The following is a 16104-nucleotide window of genomic DNA, read 5'->3' on the forward strand; positions in this document are numbered from 1 at the left end:
CTTTTGAACCCTTGTCATATCCAGCCTCTCTACACGATCGCTGTCGGTCACCTCACCCACGTCATCTCTGTCGACACACCAGAGACCATGACTCTCCTGACTGAGAGACCATGAAGGACAATAAGTGGGAGTCATCCGAGAAACAGCAGGGGTTTGGGGTGGCAGGTGCTGCGATGTCGAGGGCGATGGCAACGTGCAGAAAACACCCACAGGGTGACCACCAGCACCAAAAGGGCGACTGCTTTAGTCGCAGGCTGGACTCTCGAGGGGGCTTTTTCCCAGGACCTTGAGCTGAGTGCAGTGCGGCCTAATTTATTGGCCTGGTGATTTGCTGAGTGCGTAAGAGCCAAGTGGCTGGCTCAGAGCACACAGGCCCTGCTTCATTAGGCAGTCACCCCCTTACCTATGACATTTGAAAACTGGTAACAGAGATTTATAATTGGCTTGAAAAATTGTCCAAAGCCACAGGATAGTAACTGGCTTTGTAAATCTTGATTTGACACCCACAGTTAATGCCATTGTGTCATGTATTGCTTTAACAATAGCTGGAAAGAGATTGATGCCATAAACAATCTGGTATTCTAGTTGTGGAGAAAAGATTTCCTGTTTTTGAACATTGACTCGAAGTAAAGATGAGACAAATAGAGCTATGCTATACTATACTCTACTATAAACCTTAATTGGAGTTCCTGGAGTTGTAGCAGTCTTCACACACAGATCAAATACCTTAAATGATAAACATTTTGTCTGTCAACTCCCTAACAAGCAGCTTGTGAAAAGCCTGTGTGACTCATCAGGGGACCCATCTTTTACTAATGCAAAGAAAAGCAAAAATATACTGAAACGTCAATCATGTCACTGAGAATGTAAGCTCATAAGAGAAATGTTTAAAAACACACTTGTGTTTCAAGACTTAATTAATGGATCTGTAGGCCTATCAACATAGCTTTACTCAAAGAGATAAGGGGGATGACTCTTGTCACTCTTTTCCAAAACTATGGCTTAAAAAAAAAAAAAAAATTACATGAAGGAATTAGTACAGATTTGTTTTCTGTATCTCTCAACGGCCCTTGAGAATGTTTGCAAAAAAAAAAAATATTTTAGTACTGGCTTGAGTTACATCACAGTCTTAGTTCTTGATAGAATAAAGGCTGTGGTTCTTCTCTAACACCTCTCACCATCTCCAGGAAGTCAGAAAAGACAATTTGACACCCACTGTGAACCACAGTTCTCTTCTCAGAGAGCAGAGACGCTAGCAAAAGGGTTTTGGTGGGAGGTATAGAGAAAGAAAATATCCCACAAGATTAGTTTCGGATAAGAGGCTGATGTAAAGACTAACTCTGTCCCAGTGCTAAAAACTTTTGGTGTTACGCTTGGATTGTGTTTTCCTTTACCCTATTTGTGTGAAGATTGTGTGAAGTCCAACCACCCTCGACTGTGGACCCATCTCTTGATTCTGTCTGTGTTCTCCTTTTCTTTCACAGCTTCTTAAAAACCCTCATCCTCTTCCTGTTTAGAGTCACACAACCAACCCATGCTAACATGCACAACTCATCACAACTCTCTTATCTTTCCTGAGTCTGCCTTGACTGATTTGGACAGTCTAGTGACTTCACAGTCTGTGAAGATTTTCGAACTGCAAATTGCATTACAGCATGACAAAACTGCACATGTAAATGTGGGCTTTCTGAGAATGGAAGACTAGCAGCAAATGGCAGTGTTTGTTTCCGTTAAAGAGCACACTAGACAGTATAGGCAATGCAATAATAATGCTTGCAAATATATAGGGAGTTAACAATGATGATATCGTCACACAAAGGAACAGGGGTCAGTTTAGGCAAAGCAATTAAAGTGGGGTCTTAATGACTTGTGTTGCCCATGAGGGGTGAAAGGTGAGGCTGCCCTAAGTCCCCCTTTGTCTGTCACCATGCCAACCACATGGACAATGGACATCTATTGATTGATGGCATTCTCATAGTTGGGCATTGTGCCGATGACCATCACCCCCATTAAAGCAGGCCCTTGATTGGCCGCGCAGTAATTAAGTCCATCTGGTAGTGCCCCCCACACACACACACACACTCACTCACACACACATCTCTCTCTCTCTCTCTCTCTCTCTCTCTCTCCCTCTCACTCTCTCTTTTTTTGAAACATATTCATTTCTTAATTATCACACAGGTAAAAGGCCTTTAATGAGAGGCAACTGAACTGAGATTCATTAAACACACTGAGGTATATAAAAAAAAGTGAGAGGCTAATTACAGCAATTGCACTCCCTCCCTCCTCATTAGACTGACCTGGAGGTTGTGGCAGTGCCATGCTGTGGCCTCCCCGTAACGAGGAGACTTGTACGGGGGGAATGTAATGGCCCTGCCCTCTGGAGGGGAATGGTCCATACGTGTGTGTGTGTGGGCGTGATTACCCCATTAAAACAAGCGCCTACCAGTGGGGGTCAAGCGCCAAGCGAAGGAACTGCAAGGCCTATAAATTCTCTGCTCATTAAAAAGAGAATATATATATATATATATATATATATATATATATATATATATATATATATAGAGAGAGAGAGAGTATGAAGGTGGTGGAGGATTGTGTTCGCCATCCAAGATTTTCTACATGCTGGAAATGTTTTTCAGAGAGGAGAAGCAATGTTCAATAGAAGCAGGCCTCCACTCTACGTGTGATTTGGTCCTGTGTTTTCTACTTTTTCTTTGTGGAGTGAAGGAAAGGGGAAGAGAAGGCATCTGAGCTCTCAGGAGGAGCCTTTTGTATTTCCTTGGCTGATAGCCACAGGTGGGTCGGAGTGTTTGTGGCTCTGCCGTAAGGGGCTCCATTAATAGCTTTGACGGGAAGGATGGATGTTTTTTGGTCCTGTGCTCGCATCCAGAAAATCAAGACAAAATGAAAGTACACAGTGAGAAATAGGGGCCTTCAAAAAGGTGTAGCCTTCCCAGTGATAGCCTGGCAGGATGGGGAGGACAATACACAATACACCTAATTACACAGTCCATGGAAGTATACAGAGGCAAAACACAAGCGCAACCCCCTCGGTTGAGGCGAGCTCCATTCACCTTGCCAGTGGAATCACAGTGTTTTTAAACTGAAGGAACTGAGAATGTCACACCCTTGAGGAAACAAGTTTTGCACCACTTGAATCGGTCAGTAGTCTTAAAAGCGTGTGTAATAATACACGAGAAATCACATCAAGTCCCTTCTACAAGGCTATATAAGGCGCTTTGGATCTTCCAACAAACGTTGTGCTCTTGTGGCTGTGTAGCAGGTCTCAGTGGCAGTGAAACTCCCCTTACTCATTGCACACGGTGGCGTGTACTGGAGTCTCCATTTTCAAACCTCGGCGCAAAGCACCGCATGAGGAGCAGACTGTGGGCCGAGGGGACTCGGTGAAAAAAGCATGTAAGGCGCGGAGAGACCTCTGTGACGCCTGCGGTGCCTCAGCTCCGAAAAACGTTCCATAATTTGTGTGAAGCGGACGAATCCTCCAGCGGGCGTGCCCTGAAAGCAGGAGCGCCTCGGCTTATTTACGGCACTAAATAACCGTGACCAATTACGGCTTTTCTCTAGACCGACCAAGAAAGCCACAGCGGCCTCCTTACCGCCTATAATCCAATTCTGCTGGAATGCCTTACAATAATGACACCCTGGAAAGCGCTTTGACTGTGCAAAGCCCAGGAGGCAGGACGGAAGAGAGAAAAGAGAGTAGCCTGCAATAGTCTTCATTAAGTCAGACCTCTCTCACATCTGATGAATGATGTAAGTTGGTATGATTCAGGCCTGGTGAAGGTAGTGGAGCATTTGCACTAACAAGTGGTGACATTCCCCTTGGGGATCACTAAAGTATCTATCTATCTATCTATCTATCTATCTATCTATCTATCTATATATCTATCCATCTATCTATCTATCATTTTAAAGGTGAACTTTAAATCTATCTTTCGCAAACCTCTTCATCATGCACTTTTTTAAAAAAGATCTATCTATCTATCTATCTATCTATCTATCTATCTATCTATCTATCTATCATTTTAAAGGTGAACTTTAAATCCATCTTTTGTAACCTCTTCCTCATGTACTTTTTTTTTTTAAAGATTTCAGTTACTCCACACTAGGAGAGAACTGCCAGCCATCCATAATGACCCTAACTGGAAAGAATGAGGCCAAATTATATGGTTAGTGCATGAGTGAAATTGGTCTTATAGTACTGTCCTCATCTACATTCATGACTTGGTTATTTTTCCAATGTCTGTAAAAAGTTACAAGACAGATCATTGCAAAGGTACATCAGTCAGAACACAGGGAACATGCATCATCTGTAGTGAAGCCAGGGTGCAACAGGTAACAGATACCCTCATAAATAAGGGCAAAACTTCAATAGACCCCAGTGCTGCACCATTTAGTATACATGTCAGGGACACCCACACAGTGCTGCACTGACCGACAGTGATAAAAGTGTAATGCGCTCCCAGTCCTGTGTGTTTGGTCTAACACCGAAAAGGTATATGAGTGCAGCAGGTGTAAAAAAAACAGAGCCTATTCACATGAGGTGCATGCTGAACCCACTGTGGTTGCGGAGAGAGAGAGAGAGAGAGAGAGAGAGAGAGAGAAGAGAGAGAGAGAGAGCCCACGTCCATCGCCCCCTCCATGCATGTGTCTATGGACGGACCCCTTCACTTCAGTGGCACTTGTTATTTGTCACAGCTTTATCAAGTCATGGTCTCCTCTCAGTCTCACACCAGATGAATAGCAACCTTCTGGCCTCATCAAGGCCGGACACAGCACTTCATCACGCCACCACCCCCACCCCCCTCTCCACCCCTCCCAAAATGAAGAAATATCCCCAGCAGCCTGGGAGCAAAGCGGAGTTGATTAAGAGGCGAGGGGGAGGTGGACCGACCGAGGAGGACAGCGATACCCATCATGACACGAAGGCTGGCAGCTGATCTGCCAGCCTTGAAATATTTCCCAATTAGAGCAACAGAGTGCTGATCGACTTCTCGCCAGAAATAGACGATGCAAACTTGCCTAAATTTCTTTAAAACTCTGGGCAGATCAGAACCAGTGTGTGCTGTGATTAAATTAATAGCCATTCTGCTTTGTGCACATAAGCGCTCCATCCTATTTCATATTGCCAGCTAAAAACTCATTAACAGAAACTGAAATAATTCCAGAAGTGATTTCTCCATTTAAATGGCAATAAAGACGGAGTCTAGATAATTCATTCTCCATTACATTCTTTGCCAAAAATCCAATTAAATAGCATCTCATATTTTTTCTCTGTAAAAGTCTTTTTTAGAGAGACTGTTGCAGGTAGTGGGAACCAAGAGGCCTTTTTCACACAAACTATTTCATGAACAAAGATCTCTATGAGGCTCTCATAAACTTAAACATGATTCAGTTTACCTCTGATTAAATATTTCTGGAGATCTAAGAATATATATTTCTACATCTTATGTTTCATGTATGAATGAACCACTTTCTTACATTCCTTACATGTCTATCGTGTCCAGTGCATTAGCATGTTGTGCTGCTACCACAATGCAGACATGTACGTTTCATGGACAAGCTTAATTAATGATGAATACCCTAATGAAATAGGTAAGATATGACTGTCCGTGACGGCACGTCCTCACTGGAGACTGATGGATGTTTTATGGCACTTCCATGCCCACTACCAGCTTCCTATATCAATTCTTCATGCTGGGCTGTCACTAGGTAATGAGGCTCGGAGGGCACTTCTTCCTCCAGGGATGGTTCTGGGCAACAGGGGAGGGTACCACACGGCAACCCTCTGTGAACACCAGGTTGGCACTGGTTTAATTACACATGTGCTCTGTATGTGTGTTTGTGTGTGTGCGTGTGTGAGTGTGTTAGGAGAGAGAGAGAGAGAGATTGGTGTCTCTGTTTGCCCTCAGCGAGTTGGTGTGCCACTGAGTGCTAGTGGGAGGACAGCACAAACAGAGGGGGACCTTGGACTCCTCGCAGGGATCCCCAAAGATCTGAGGCCCAGTAAACAACCCACAACCCACATGTAAGTCCGTGTGGCCCACCGAGGGTCTCCATCTCCACAGGGTTCATCTCTCTCACGCACTCACACTACGCCTCCCTGAGGCCATCACAACTTTTCTGGACAGAACCAATTAGTAGTAGCAAGTGAAGGTGTTATATAAATAATGAGTCATGAAATTCAAGCAGTAAGTAACAAATTGATATAGGTTTTGTATTAAATATTTATGATTTATGAGTTATAATTTATATAAGCTTTTAAGAAAAATGTAAAAGACAAAAAAAAGAATACATTTTTAATGGATTGTTGGTCCATTAACTGAAAAATGGCTGTTCAACTTAAAACTTCCATCATTAAATAGTATTATATTAGGAATGCATTAGGAGCGCAAATAGCACAGAAACATCAACAGCAATTCTATCTTTTCTTCTCGCTGCACTGAGGTTAAGACAATTGTTGAACATCATCTACAAACAAATATGGCTTGATATTTGAAATGTTCAAACAATCCACAGAAACACTAAAGCAATAGAGCAAACACATTAGGACTGCATTGGAGCAATCAGTACGCGTTGGCTTTTTTCCCCTGTCTTCAAGGGGATTACTAGTAAATCACTTGCACACAGGCTCCAATACACCACTGAAAGAAAGCCAGGGAACATCAATCACTAGCACATCCAGGCTGTTGTGTGTGTACTCCTGAAAAATAAACACACCATGTGTCGCCCCGGCAGGCCTGCCGAAAGCGAACCTCTGCATGGCTGATGATAATTGAAAATTCCAAGTAAACAGTAAGAGGATTACAATTTTGGCACACGCCAACCACTCTGAAAGGCATGTTTACAACTGATGATTAATTTCCTTGAGAAAAACACCAATGTCCAGCACTCTCCCTATAGGGCCATTAAGGAATGATTACGTACAGTCTAGCAGCACCAACAAAAAATGTGTTGATCTTTGTAAACTATAAATCATACAAAACTATTAGTAAGTATTACAAGACTCAAGGACACGCTGAATGGACTAGCCACTTCTTCACTTGTCAACAAGCCAGATTGTAAGAAAGAATGTCAGATCCCATCAATAGGATGTTCTGAATTTTCTGTGAACACCAGCATGCACCTGTTTTAAGCTGGCACCACTGGTATCTATGCTTGCACTGTTTGTTCCATGCTTTGTCCAGCAGTGACCCCCATCCACTCATAAAAATGACAATGTCTTCCAAGGGTGCCGACATCATACCTACCCTTCATGACTCCTCACAATTAAAGTCAAATTTCCTTGGACAAGGTCACCATGTCAAATCCCTTGGGGAGGAGGCCAGGATGCACTGAACCTGGTTCTGATGTATTCCTCCTGTCTCTCTGTCTTTGCCAAGGACAGAATGATGACGCCCCATGCTTCTGCTATTACACATGGGACCTGGGGGGTGGGGTCTGCCACTGACTTCGACCTACTCAATGCAAAACCACAACTTTGAGCATGGTGATGGACCCCCATTTTGGAAGAGCTCTGATCTGGCAAAGCCTGATCTAATTATAGCATGGTTGAAGAGCACAATGCAAGGTTAATGGGGAATGTCTTTATTCTATTATACAAAGCCATGTTGTCTGGGAAATGGATGGATTGGTAAATATTGTTGCAAGAGTGGTTTGCTTTAACAAGATCAAAAATCAAATATGACCACTAACTAGATATAGGATTCTCCATTAGTCATCAGATGTCCAATCATCCCTTGCCTACTGACTTTTCTGATTGTACCTTATGAAGTTGTGTGGAGCTCCAGAGATGATTTCACATATAGGATAAAGTTAACTTAACAGATAATGGGAGAAATATTTCATTCATACGACTGATTTATCAAAGTAATGAACTGAAGCAGATGATGCTTCCAGAGCAGTTTACTAAAAACAAAAAGGGCCGTATTATGCAATAAATCCACCAAGAGTAGCCTGATCCAATCTATACAAAACTGATTAAAACCAACCACTTTCATTTTAATGTTTTATTTTCAAATTATGTGCAATGTGAAGTTCACAGTAAAGATCAATTAATAGTTACCAAAGTTTCATATCATACAACCAAGCAAACAAAAGTGAAAAAAGAAAGTCAAATAGAAGGAAGAACTCACTGGTGGTATCCACCAAACTGTGGATACTCAAGAAAGCTTTGAGAGCCAAACAAAGGTAGCACAAGCTCTATAGCATTTTGCATGGAAAGCAGGCAATAGCATAAGGTGTGTTTTTATCTCTTACGAAGCTTTTTGTACAACGGATGACTGGTGTTTGTTGAGAGGTTAATGTACGGAGTTAATATCTGTAATGCTTTGTAGTTGTAGTTTATACTGTTACTGTGGTGATGCAATCCAAAAATAGAGAATTAGAACTTTATAATAGCGAATGTGATTTTGTTTGGAGAGTATTTTTTTTCTTTTTTTTTTCTTAAACCCCAGAGCAAAATCTTTCACATACCCAAACCTACGAGTAAATATAGAAAAAAGAAAATAATACACCCATCAGAGACATACAAAGAACCCATCACATCTATTATTCAAGTTGGGAAGGGTAACAAACAGGGTTTGTTTAAAAAAAAAAAAAAGAAAAAAAGAAACTGTGCAAGTACAGCAAACATATGATACAGTATAATACACATTTAAACAAATGATTTAAATACAGTACTGTGTTTAACAATAGAAATCCTGAGAGTTGTCCGTTGCTTCGGGTTCCTGCACCTCTGAGCTTTTTTTCAGCGGTTCACATGGGGTGAGGAGGCCATGGGCGGGGTCAAGAGGTTCTGAGGTGCTGACAGTCCCCGCCCCACAGTCACATGATCGTCGCCAGTCACTGTAGCTTCCCGCAGAGCCTTGTATCTGGCAGGGACGGCAAAGCAATGAGGGGCAGATGACAGCAAAGCCAAGCTGTGATCCGTCTATGTTGACTGTTTTCAAATCTTTTGCAATTGCTTGCTATACATGGCGAAACTAAAACTAACATTTCTTTTATTTTTTTGTGAAACAGAGCTTTGAGGTTTTGAGTTCTGCTTTCTCCACAAGATTGCTTTGTCATCTGATTGAAAAGGACAACCTCCGCTATTCACAATTAAAAGGAGGATGTAGTGCAAACTCAGGACCTGCAGGAACCTGTGTATGATCAAAACTACTGAGAAAAAAAACAATGTTGCGCTACAATAAGGGACGTTACCCGATGGCTGTAATCGTCATGTAATTCTGTACAAGATTGTCAAATAAGCAGCACCAAATGTTTCTTCTTTTTCGGTATTCGTATTCCAGGAAGTGAGAATGCATGGATATACACACACAGCTCAGGATGCTTCTCCATCCTGACTTATGTCTGTGGAGTGGGTGGGGGGGTGGGGGGGGGGGGGGCGGTTGTGTGGAATAATTTGCAGTGGCAAGCCGTTTTTTAAAAGTGGAAAAAATGATTCAGTGCAACAATGAGTAAGACTTTAGAGGGGCTTCGCTTGCGACTCCAACAGGCAAATATCACGCAGCCGGCATTCTGTCTGCAGGCCTGCTTTGTTTTATCTATAGGCACAATGACATCCCGGAGGGATTCTGCACTTAACGGACTCGCAGGGACATGACTTCAAACCACTCTTAAGAACTCACACAGATCACATCGATTTCAGCACCAAACATTTAGCTAGCAACAACTGTTAATGCACTTTCTCGAAGAATTGAGGAATATGTTCGTTCTTTCGCCTTAGGCCTAGCCTATCCCTTCGCCCCTGTCCACACAATTTCAGCTTCTACTGTTATTGCTACGAGAACCAAACGTTCCAGACCACAATGGCGCATTTCGCAGAATGCATTTTTGGCCTTTGAGATGCCCTGTCTGAATGCAGATGTTTTGTTTTAGAGTCTGAGTCAAGTCCACAGACAGCCACCTGCGGAGAGATGACCACTCAGACCCAACTACTTTCTTTTTTTTAAAAATGAGAAAAATCAACATCCCTCTCTCCACAATCTTCCCTTCACTCCCTATCAGACAGGCATGGCGCTTCTGTCAGCAAAACCTACTGCCCGTTTTGGATCCTCCCTACACACACACACACACACACACACCCTCACAGCTACCCATTCAGCTGTACTCATCATATTTTTCTCTACTCCAATATGGAGACTAAGTAACTTCTTTCTACAGATGTTCTGGCTGGTGTAAGTTGTTTTTCATGAGAGATTTGGATGTTGAGTAAGACCCAAAATGTCCACCATACTGATTCACAAAACAAGACAAACAAAAATAATCTCAAAATAAACCAACAAAAAAGAAAAATTCAAAACATAAAATGTGTGATATATAGCAAACTGGTGAGACGTACTGCAAACATTCATAACCAATACTTATCCATACATACATACATACATACACACACACACACACACACACACACACATATATATATTTAGATAGATATATAGATAGTAGGGAAGCCTGTTTTATGAAACAGCATGAGGGGCCTCTCGCACATCTTGGCAATGCAACGAAATGCACCAAAATGATAACGCATACCCATCACAACCAAACACACTCAAACGTAAAACAAACATCTCAAACTCAATTCTAAAATGAATGGCCAAGCATTAGGAGGCATGGCAAACGTCACAAAACAGTAAAATGAAAAGAACGGCAAAATCAAAATTACTTTTTTTTTTTTTTCTCTAAACCTAGCTACCTAACAGAGCACACCCGCTCAACATACCCGTATGAGTACATATAGCTATATATTCTTTCATATATTTGCTTTTTGTACTTCTGGTGTCAATGCTCTGCACGAACCCATTTCCAGAGGTTGCCCCATCACAACACCCTCAACACTGCATGCCAACAAAACTAAAGAAAAAACGAAAACACCAATCCTACCCTAACGGTCTTAAACCTAGAAGAATGACAGATGGCTCAAACACATGTTTTGCAAACCATATGATAATTGCACTTATGATTCATTGTACGGCTGTAAAACAAGTAATCGTGTGGGTGCCCTGTGCTCACTGGACAGGCATCGACGACGGGCACCTTTAGAAGAGTGTACACCCACAGCAACGACGACAACAACAAAAAACGCTGTCCTTCGGACACTCAAACACTTTGTTTAAGACTTTAGAAATCCTGATGGTCTCTAGACCGAGACACTCAGAGCAGGGCGTCATCTGACCCCTGTGGCCGAGTAGCACCTCAGGCATGCCAAGGGTGGCAATTACCCCTCTCCTCCCCGCTGTATCAGAGCACTTTGAGAAGACACTGTGGGTAGAGTTTGGCCACCACGCATTCAAAATGGCGGCCCAGGTCCCAGAGGCGATCGGGCGTCTCGTAGACCTTCTTCCATTGGTCCGCCTCGTCGTCATACTGGTAGAGGGAGTTCTTGCGGCTGGTGCGGAAGACGTGCTCCTCGACCATCACCTGCGTGGCGCGCACAAACAGGTGCAGCTTGCCGCCCAGCAGCAGTGCCTTGATGTAGGGGCTGGTGGCCTGGTCAAAGGGCAGGTCGTGCCGCTGGCTCCAGGTGTTCTGCTCGATGTCGTACGTCTCCACGGTGAAGGTGCGCTGGTGGTTCCTGCAGACGCCGGCGATGTAGTAGATGCAGTTTCTATGCAGCACAGCCAGTCCCTGGCTCCGCGGGATGCTCATGGGGGTTAAGTGGCCCCAGTAGTCCCTCCGAGGATCAAAGAAGAAGAAGTACTCCCCTGCAAGTGAATGACTCCATGTTAGAGGGAAAAAAACACAACCCAAGTAGGTCAGATGGTTACACAGACTTTTTCCCTGTAGGGCAGGCCAAAGCAGTTACCTTAAGCACAGCACAGTCAGCAGTCAAGTATGTCTAGGTATCTCACAACATCTCTACTGTATGCCCCTATCCTACTCTTGTTCCTCAGGAGGTCCACATATGCTGTAAAAGCACAGCTATTCTCATAAACGCTGCATATTGAACCTACAAATTTTACTCCAGCCTACTCTATTGGCTACTCTTCATGGCCACTGGAGTCCAACAAATCCAAAGTCCAACAAATCATACCAATGTTTGTCCAACTCACAAACCATGCGTATGCTCACATTAGGCATAAATAAGAAGGCTGCTGAAAATGAAAGATTTAAAGTTCTAAATTTGTAGGTTTTAACTGCATGTTGGTATAAATCTCACCTTGCAAGACGTAGATCCTTTCTTTATACTCCACAGCACTATGAAACTCCATGGCAACGGGCATGGGGCTAACGGCAGTCCAGCAGTTGTCACGGGCGTCGTAGCACTCGACCGACTTGAGCGCGTTCCGCCCGTCGCCCTCGTAGACACGACCTCCCAGCGCGTACAGCTTTCCGCAGCAGTGCACCAGCCGGCAGCCGATGCGCGCCCGCAGCAGTGGCGCCCGCGGCAACCAGCGGTTGTTGGCGTGCTCGTACTGCCAGAAGTCGCTCTCTGCCCGGTGGTCGATACACACCTCGCTGTTGCTGGGCCGGTACCCGCCGGCGATGTAGATGTCGTTCTCCGAGGTGACCAGGATGCCCACCTCGCGGAGGTCGTTGGGCGGCTTGCACAGCTTGTACACCTTCCCTGTGGCCGTGTCCAGGCAAGGCACCGTCTGCTTCTTCCCTGAGTGCTTGTGTGCAGCGTCAAAGCAGATCACCATCTCGGAGGCGGTCATGCCCAGCCGCTGCGGACACCCGTTAGTGCCATTGAGGTGGCCCTTGTCGACGGGCTCCTTGGGCATGGCGATCGCCAGGGCTGGCGGGATGCGGCTGCGGAAGGCCTCGTCCAGCAGCGGCAGGCGGATGCACTTGGAGAACACCTCTTCCAGGTGAGTCTGGCGCCCGTCCCGGTCCTGCTCCAGCCAGCGCACCACGCTTTCGTACACGTGCTCCTCCTTGGTCACGTTCAGGTCGTCGCTGTTCAGGATGCCCACCAGCTGCTCTTTGGTCAGGTGCAGGAACTCCTGTTCGCCCACCACGCACAGGAACTTCTTGCGGATGTAGTCCTGCGAGCGCTCCCGCAGCTCCTGGTGCCCGTACGCGTCCGCAAACATGAACACGCCGATACAGTTCTGCGGGTCCAAGCGGCTGATCATGAACTGGGCACACTGGTCCTGCAGTGCCGGGATTTGGAAGATGCTGGCGGCTGTGAAAAGCGCCTGCACGTTGGACTCGGAGAGCGTGACGCGGGACGTGTAGGCGTAGTCCAGGACTAGGTGCATGGACTCTGATTCCACGCCAACGATGCGCACCTCTCGCTGGCTGCTTTCTGTAAGGCCACTTGTGAACATGGATCTGTGATGCAGAACATATAAAAGACTCTAAGCTTCAGATGAAAGTGGGCAAATTCAAAGCTACCAAAGACTACCATTATAATAATATATCATCATATATGACAGAGGCTTTTGATTGAAGTATTTTTCATTTCAGATCAACATCTAAAACAGAGTGTTTCAAGTTTATGTAAAGCTAACTAATTTTATACCTATTTTGATCAGCTTTGGCAGCTTTTCCATTTTGATGTTTAACTAAAGCCGTGACGCCATACTTACCTGAAGTAAGGGCTAATGGCGGCCAGGACATTTCTGTGACAGGAAAATGTTTTGCCATGGTCCACCTCCACAACGATATCGGTCAACTGTGCTTCATCATACAGGACTTTCAGCTGCTGGAGGACGTTGCATGCATGAAGAGCGTCTACCCCATTGATGCTTGTATTTGCTGGAGTTCCATTCTGCACTTGTAACAGCTTTCCGACCTCTGAAGATGTCGAATTAAAAAAAGACGACAACAATCCATGTCAATGGAATACATACATACATACCATACATACATACATACATACGACATACATACATGAGACACAATTGTGGGCTGCTTGATTATACTGATGAAAACATTTATGTCTCTTCTATAAAGGAAACATTTCAGTGTGTCTTTAGTACTTGTACTGACATTGTAGCAGACCTTACTGTGCTCAGAAGGCTGATTATGATGAAACCTATATGAATATGCATTACCACTGATGTCTTAACTTCACTGCACCCCATACCACCAAAGTGTGGCGAAATTAGACAGTAGATACTTTGACAATGTGAGGATCATAGCTGGACATAAAAATGCGCTCGATTAATCAATCAAACTTAATAAGTGCTGAACACAAACTTCAAGAATGTTGTTAAACAAAAGGGGTAAAATGCATTAGAAAACGCTTAACTTTCCAATTTAATTTATATGTCTGAGAAAGTCTTCCCGATTTTACACAATCTGACTGACCTGACAAAACAAAGGACATGTGGCAATGAGGTACTTCAGTCAGCGGATTTCAACAGCTTGCTACATAGCTTGCTGGCTATAGCCCTAAAGCGTCAAACCAGTCTCCAACTGCTAGCACGATGATAGAAGTGATATCAGCTATCTGGCTAACTAATGTTAGCTGCCTATAGCCAGCTAGCTAATGTGTTTACGCTAGTGGCTTGCAGTGCGGTTACGATAGCAAAGTTATAGAGCCCTACTCAGTGAAGTTAGTGTTAGATAGATTACATTAATGACGCTAATTTTGATAGTAAAATTTTGATTGTAAAATTTTCCACATGTTTGACTTGCTAAATTATCAACACCTGAGCTATTTGGGCAGCGAGGTATTTGGAGGCTATGGAGCTACTATTTGCTAGTCCGATTTGGACAAGACGTTCAAAAGTTAGCAAGCTAATATTAGCCAGAAATGGGTAGCAAATACTTTGGTGGCTATCGATTTGCATTAACGTTACACTAATTCACACTGCCTGATACATGTTACATCGGGAGATTGACAGCACAGGGGCATGAGACAACAAGGTGAAATGTTTCTGAATCTAAAAAATGTTCAATGTTTACACAATGTTCAATGTTTACACAATCGGCAGTCATGGTTGGCAAGTTAGCCGACTAGCTAGCTATCGAGCTAACGCCACACTTTTTTTAAACTGATACAACCATTCATTTTGAGCTGGTCAATGTTCCGTTAAATAAGCATACTTGTCAACAGAATTCAACGATGAACACATTCTAAATCATGCATTACACTTTCTGAATATTTTGTAAATGTTTAAACGTATTTTGATACGTTTAAATCTTAAGTGAAACAATTAAGAAGCTCAAACCTCCCCCGGCAGCCATTCTCGCCCAGTCTGTCTCGCTGCAGATGGTAAAACCAGACGTCACCAGTGGATCTGAGCCCCGGAAACAAGCACTATCCAATCATATCTGTCGAAGTGAAAAGAATAGCCAATGGCGTTGTACTCCACTAAAGTTGGAAAAATGTATTTCAACACAGCAACAATGTTGGCATGTGAAGGCTACAGGTGCCAAAACGAACCCTGATCAATGATTTCTCACTAGAGCCTAGCTTAATCTTGATTTATGATCTTGCAGCCTACTCACTCTCACTCACATGCAACATAACATTTTTTAGACCTTTCTTAGACCATCACGATAAGGCATTATTTAAAGAAACGTCTAATAATCGGGTCATAATCAACAAGAACGTCTGTATCCACCAATTAAAGATCTGGGGGAAAGTTATTTATCTGAAATCTGACTAAGACACTAATGACTAAGACATTAATTGCAGATTGTGGAGTCTGAAAAGTTTCTTGGATCATTATAGCCAGTATAAACCACGTGCTGCCAAATGTCAGAGTTCTTTATGTGAGCAACAAACTGATCCAAACCATTTGGATCTGTAGGCTAATATATAGACTGTGGATATTATTTCCAGACACTGAATGTACAGTGTGGTGCAAATTACAACCCCCTAGGCCTACCAGCCTGCTAAGGTAGTTGGAACACCCTGCTAAGACGTTGCCCCTCCTAGCCCACTGTTTTTGTTAATCTGTCAGTCAGCCCTTAATGTGCAAGTCATAATTTCCCTCACGGGATCAAAAGTATATATACTTATACTTAAGTCAATCTTCCACATGGCAGCGCCAAGGCCTCTTGGCCTGTTGAACCCAATTTGTCTAGTTTACAGGAGGTAGCCAATCTCTCCCCCTTTGAAAACAATATGCACTAGTCTTCACCATCACTAGAATCTCATATGTCCAGGCCAAACCA

At 43.7% G+C, this 16104-nt stretch overlaps 1 protein-coding gene across 2 annotated transcripts; it reads right to left on the reverse strand.

The window, feature by feature from the left end:
* Window positions 1-8024: 8024 nt before the first annotated feature.
* kbtbd8 (kelch repeat and BTB (POZ) domain containing 8) lies at window positions 8025-15414 on the reverse strand. 2 transcript variants are annotated; one of them, XM_048255460.1, is made up of 5 exons: window positions 15368-15414; window positions 15153-15255; window positions 13563-13770; window positions 12188-13305; window positions 8025-11732 (listed from the first exon to the last, which is right to left on the reverse strand). In XM_048255460.1, exons 2-5 carry the CDS (start codon window positions 15166-15168, stop codon window positions 11269-11271), a joined length of 1806 nt encoding a protein of 601 aa, XP_048111417.1. In that variant the 5' UTR covers window positions 15169-15255; window positions 15368-15414; the 3' UTR covers window positions 8025-11268. The 2 variants fall into 2 exon arrangements, with proteins under 2 accessions (XP_048111417.1, XP_048111418.1); XM_048255461.1 differs by lacking the exon at window positions 15368-15414 and having other exon boundaries at window positions 15153-15289.
* Between the last annotated feature and the right edge of the window lie 690 nt (window positions 15415-16104).

Source organism: Alosa alosa, chromosome 10, assembly GCF_017589495.1.
Source record: "Alosa alosa isolate M-15738 ecotype Scorff River chromosome 10, AALO_Geno_1.1, whole genome shotgun sequence".
Taxonomy (NCBI): domain Eukaryota; kingdom Metazoa; phylum Chordata; class Actinopteri; order Clupeiformes; family Clupeidae; genus Alosa; species Alosa alosa.

Excerpts from the sequence above, each read along its gene's own strand:
- kbtbd8 (XM_048255460.1), bottom strand. Across the intron at positions 13,306-13,562 it reads GCCATTAGCCCTTACTTCAG|ATCCATGTTCACAAGTGGCC; the intron begins GTAAGTATGGCG and ends TCTGCATCACAG. Across the intron at positions 11,733-12,187 it reads AAGGATCTACGTCTTGCAAG|GGGAGTACTTCTTCTTCTTT; the intron begins GTGAGATTTATA and ends ATTCACTTGCAG.